General features: G+C 31.9%; 1 protein-coding gene across 2 annotated transcripts in view; it reads right to left on the bottom strand.

The window, feature by feature from the left end:
- Window positions 1-989: 989 nt before the first annotated feature.
- The window catches only part of LOC148299801 (odorant receptor coreceptor-like), a 29,007-nt gene continuing 23,996 nt past the window's right edge, over window positions 990-6,000 (bottom strand). For both annotated transcript variants that reach the window (XM_088275663.1, XM_088275664.1), the window contains exons 8-10: window positions 2,844-2,948; window positions 2,028-2,183; window positions 990-1,090 (exon numbers count right to left, since the gene is read on the bottom strand). In XM_088275663.1, coding sequence (XP_088131789.1) covers window positions 1,040-1,090; window positions 2,028-2,183; window positions 2,844-2,948 — 312 coding nt within the window. In that variant the 3' untranslated portion in view covers window positions 990-1,039. The remainder of the gene's footprint in view (window positions 1,091-2,027; window positions 2,184-2,843; window positions 2,949-6,000) is intronic.

Below are 6,000 nucleotides of genomic sequence, written 5' to 3'. Positions count from 1 at the left end.
AATTATTAACGAAGCATGTGCTACGTATGCTACAGTGGCGAGCACTAATAAATAAACTGAAGCCTTTGTCAAAGGGAAACTTTTAAAACATCATCAAAAAGTGTGGTTAGAATTTTTTTCCAAGATTAAATACAAAATTTGGTGAAATCCATGCCAGAACGTATTTGAAGCATTAATAAAAAAACAAGGAACAACAAAGTAGGTACTGAGGTGAGCGTTTTTGCCTAGAATTTTCACTCATGAATTACATGAAATTACAGTAACTTTAAACATAAAGAGTAAATCCACTCACGAGTAGGCATAGGCTATGAAACTTAAAAACTTGAAACCTGAGTTGGGTCATGATTTTCAATTTTTCAATTTGGTCATGAGTTGGGCCATGATAAACGGTGTTTCATAAGCCGTAGCTAGATTTCAGAGTCACTTGGACGTTTGATAATTAAAAAAGAAGAAGATACTGATTTTGTTGGTTTTTGATAATTGTATGTGTTATGTACCTATACAATTTTATTTGAAATAAATATGTGGTTTTTAAATTTTTTTCAGTATTTTTGATTTTTGTGCGAAAAAAATTGATTATTTACAAATTAACTATAAAATAATGAAAAAAAAATTGGTCGATAAATACTATTTTTTTTGGGTATATTGTCTTTAAACAGCGTGGTTAAACAATTTGAACTGAAAATACATCAAGAAATCTTAACAAAATATATGTTTGAAAAAAACTGATATTTTCAGTCTCGAAATATTTCAGTGCTCGGTACTGTATTTCGAATAAATGCATTAAAAACTAATTTTGTATTACCTTGTTTGTAAATTAAGTTTTAAAAAAAAAGTGGTTTGTGACATTATGAAAAAATAGTGTGAGTAGGTACCTAATGTAAAAATAGATTTCATAAAAAAACAATTATTCTTCTATTTTGTAACTCAATCAAGTATGCTTTAAATCAATATTCTCTTAGAGATATTTTTGCTTAGGTAGTAGTATAATAAAAGTTGATCTTATTATAAATTAATAAAAAAAAATTATTTAAATAAATTAACTCAGTTGTACCAACACCATAAAATACGTCACAACAGCTCCAAGTACCTGAAAAAATATTAGCATTATTAAAAATTATAAACATATAATTTATTTTTAGTCTTATGTTTTCCTGCTCGTTGATCTAGTTTTGTGTAATATAATACAATACACACACACACACACACACACACACATACACACAAAGGCTCACATACACAAACACACACACTTTTACACTAGTAAGTTGTACTTTAAAATGAAACGTTTTTCCTAGAATTTTTCAATAAATTATTTTATGGAATTAAAGTGATTTCAAGTAAGTTCGAAACGTTATTTCAAAATCGGTATCAGTGAAATAGAGTTTTAACCCTATATCACGGGACATTCGTAAAATTTACGACGGGCATCCAATCTGTGGAGAGCTCCGATAGAGTGGCAACTAGCATGTATCCTAATTTTTTACCGATATTTTATATTCGTGTTTTATATAAAGTTCTAAAAAACATGTCAATTGTTTTTAGTAAACTTTTTTTTTGTAAAATGTGAGTTTTTCTTATCTTCGTACATTTTACGATAGTCCTGTTTTAAGGTACATTGAAACATGTCCCACGGGTTCTTCTGCAAGGTTTAAATAGGTATTTTTATTTTATTTAAAAAAAGAGAAATTTTGAGTTTTTATTATTTATAGAAATACTTCAATTTCATAGTATTTTTTGAGCCTAAGCGGGTCATTATTAAAAATAGTTATCAAATTGTGGTAGAGCGGATTTGAATCCAGAAACTCTGACACAACAGTTCTCTACACTAACCACGGGACCACAACCCGACATGAAGTACGAAAGGTATCAGGTAAACAAGAAAACAAATGTTTTGAATATTGAAAGCATTAACTTTGTGGATCAAATTGACATATTATTTTGAGAACTAAAAATACTAGGTTTTTTAAATGTGAGTAGATCAAAGTCTTTTTATTTCTCAAAATAATAGAAAACAAATGGTTTACCGAGGCAAAGAGATCCAGAGAGACTGTGAAGAACTTGGCTCCTGAGATGCTCATGGCCTTCTGGCACTGCTGACAGACGATTTGGACGAAGGTCTTGGCTTCCTCGGACCCATCATACCAATGGCAGGAGTAGGCTGCTTCCATCACCGAGGAACTCTGAAAGGTAAAACATATTTACAATTTACTATCATTTATTTATACGAGTATATCAAGACATGTTGCATACGATAAATCGCAACTTAATTTTTTTAAACCCACGTAAAATTTTACGTAATTGTTTTTTTCTTTAAACACCGTTTTTGTACAAAAATAAGTTTTCCTTTGAAATAAATATATGATAAGAAAAAGTTATTGAAACGTAGGAGTCAAAAAAATATATAAAAATATTTATCCAATATATATTATAATACGTATTATATTTTATATGTTACTATTAAATATTCTTTAAAAAAAAAAATTTAAAAACGAAAATCGGGCGTAAACTGACGTCCAGCTCTCAGTGTAGCCGGAGGCCTAATGAATTATGCTACTGCGAGTACGGCCTTAATAAAAGCGAGATAAATATATCTCGTAAGCGATCAGGTCCAGTATTATCGAAAGCCATATATTCAGTAGTATTTCCGATATTATTTCAGCTTTTCATGCACTTTTCCATGCATAGATTAAACAGCCAAGGTGACATTACACATCCCTGTTCTTCATGTATATCTTTCAAATACAAAAATTTTGGATTTGTCAACATTCACCAGCAAATTATAATACTTTTCTTGCAGACTAATTTATTGTCTAATAAAATTGTATTATTATTTGAATCACCTCTTCAATCAGCCGGTTCCCAAAGATGCAGAAGAGAAAAACTTGAGACAAAGTGTAGGACAAGTATCCAAGAACACTAATGGAGTAAATGTTGATTCCTGATACCTAAAAACAGTAAAACAATTATGAATCACAGATAAAAATATTTTACATTGGGTTATAAACTTATCTTCTGTGGGTGTTACTAATCGCCATGGATCTTCCTCGACAGACTTCTAGAGGAAAACCAAAGAATTCACAGATGCTGCAGAAAGATAATATGATTTGAAGGCATGACCGAGATGACGTTTTCCATCACAGAATGATCTATTGTAAAACAGGCTATCGCCATGGATCTTTCTCGAAAGACATCTGGAGGAAAGCCAAATAATTCATGGTGCTACAGAAAGATAACATGATTCGAAGGCATGGCCTAGGTCATGCTGTCCATGACAGAAGGACCTATAACCTGACCCCAACAGTCTGCAAAGACGATAAGTTGGGATGTAGCCAGAAACGAGAAGAAGTGTGACTAATGGGAAAACGTTACGTACATTTTACCTGATTTTGAGTGGCACATAATTAATCATCGAATTGTGTTTTAAATAACTTTTTTTGAAAAAAAAAAAAAAAAATTGAGTGATGGAAATCATCATTTATTGATCTGGAGTTTAATTTGTAGAACTCCACTTTAATTTATATATTAATTGTTGAATACACAGATTATTTAAGTCTACTAAGTTGTTAGATTAAAACCAATATTTTTAGCTTTTCCACTTTATTTTTATTTGACCAGCGACCGGGTTTCGTCGTTACCGACATCATCAGACTGGTGATGTCGGTAACGACGAAACCCGGTCGCTGGTCAAATAAAAATAAAGTGGAAAAGCTAAAAATATTGGTTTTAATTTAATAATATATTGCAATGCAATTCCATCACGAAGTGTCAGTGGATAATATAAATCTACTAACTTGTATTTTAATGTTAAAAAATACATAAAAATTAGAGTTGCGACAATTGTTTCTCCTAATTATGGCATTATCAAACGAATGACATTCGTTTGAAAATGCCATAGCTATAAAAATCCTTATTTGGATCTTCACAATTTTTTTAGAGTGATAAATTTTGTGCCATCCTGTATGTATATAAAATAATAAAATAAAGAATATTTCTGTCATCGTTAACCAATTTACGTGATATGATATTTATTTGGAAAGATTGATAAAGACATAGAAAGGAGAGTGAATGCTGGGAACAAAGTGAATGGTGCACTGAAATCAGATATAGCAAATAAAAACCTATCAGCGGAAGCTAAACTGGCAGTGCACAACGGAGTCCTGGTTCCAACTCTAATGTATGGAAGTGAAACATGGAGTTGGTAAAAGAAGGATGAAAGCAGACTGAATGCAGTCGAAATGCGATCGCTCAGACGAATGTGTGGCAAAACGATGTTCGATAGATGTTCGAATGATGAAATAAGGAAAGAATGTAAGGCTGAGATAAGTATTATCGATAAAATTAAGAAAGGTGTGTTGAGATGGTTTGGACATGTAGAACAAATGAGTGAGGAAAGAACGGTAAAACAAATTTATGAGGCGAATGTTAGCGGGAAAAGAAGCAAAGGAAGACCGAGAAAAACATGGCACGATCAGGTATGCCAAATACTTGAATGTGGTCAGGTTAGGAGTCGTAACAATCGGCGGGTATGTATGAGGAGATGCATGAACGTGGAAGTGGCGAAGAATGTTTGCAAGGACAGAGTGGTGTGGCGCTCTATTCTCTATGCCTACCCCTGCGGGGAAGCGGCATGATGGTTAGTTAGTTAGTTAGTTTGATATTTATTTGAAAATTTCCCTGAATGATTTATCTTAAATATTTTTTCTGCGCTAAATACATTTTAAATTTCATTTATTATGATAAATATTATTCAAAATACATGCTTTTGATATGACAAAGGTATTAAAATATAAATACATGCATTCAATTCGGGAAACAAAAAAACGTTTGACAGCCAACAAGAGTACAATCAACGGAATATATTAAACCATTATGTTTCGTTAATTGAACAAAACCTGTAAACAACGGTGGTGATGCATAAAAATATGCATTCAATATTTCATGCGTTTTTGTGTCGCGTAAATTTGAATGAAAAACATTTACCTTGCATTGAAAATGCATTATTTGAAACTGGGTCTTGTTTGCTTAGCAACAATGCACATTTAATTTTTTGAAGGTAACATTTTATTTCATATTTATTCAATTAGTTACAGCAGAATTTACTTTTGTTTATTTAAGAATAAATTAATTAAACTGCTGTTTATTTTCCTTAAAGTTTAAAGAAAAATTAAATGGAGATTATTTAATTGCATTTCTTTGAGTTTTTATCATTCACAAAAATACTTCAATTTCATACTATTTCTGTGAGCCTAGGCGGCTCATTATTGGGAATCGGTATCAAATTGTGGTAGAATGGGTTCGAGCAGAGAAACTCTGACTCAAGGGTCCGCGACACTAACCACGGGACCACAACCCGACACTTGACATCTCAACATAATGAAGAAGAATATTGTAACTAGAAGTCTGGGTATCTACAGCGCTTATGACCTGTTACAGGCTGGCTGAGTGATCACATTACACACGTGCAACATTAACTAACTCTTCCCATGATTTACAACCACACTACTCAATTTTGTTAAGAGTAGTGTTGTTGTCAATCATTGATAGAATTGGGGAACGTAAATGTTACACGTGTGTACGGTGATCATTTTATAAGCCTATGACAGGTCATAAGCCTGTTGAAACCTAGACTTTCGTATTCTTCTTCATCTACATATGTTGAGTTGTCAAAAATGTTAAAATAACTCTTAAGTGAAAAAATATCCAGATTTGTGAACAAGTTTTTGGGCACGCTAAAAATGTTGTGAATCATATTTCAATTTCATAGTATTTTTATCAGTCAAAGCGACGTATTTTATTTTACTCAGCTACAAAAAACATATAAATATATGAACAAAACTAAGGTTACTCACTTAACCTGAAGCTAAAGTTATTTACGAAAACGTTTTGCATAACAAAATGTAATAATAAGAGACGGAGTTTCTCTTTTTTGCGGGGCGGATAAAAACATGACAGACAGCTAAGACAGCGTCAGTCAAACTCCATAGTCATAAAGGTTGA

The sequence above is a fragment of the Brachycentrus maculatus genome, unplaced genomic scaffold (genome assembly GCF_059751285.1).
Source record: "Brachycentrus maculatus isolate JH-2025_06_01 unplaced genomic scaffold, ASM5975128v1 h1tg000938l, whole genome shotgun sequence".
Classification (NCBI taxonomy): domain Eukaryota; kingdom Metazoa; phylum Arthropoda; class Insecta; order Trichoptera; family Brachycentridae; genus Brachycentrus; species Brachycentrus maculatus.
This window is presented reverse-complemented; position numbering and strand designations above follow the sequence as displayed.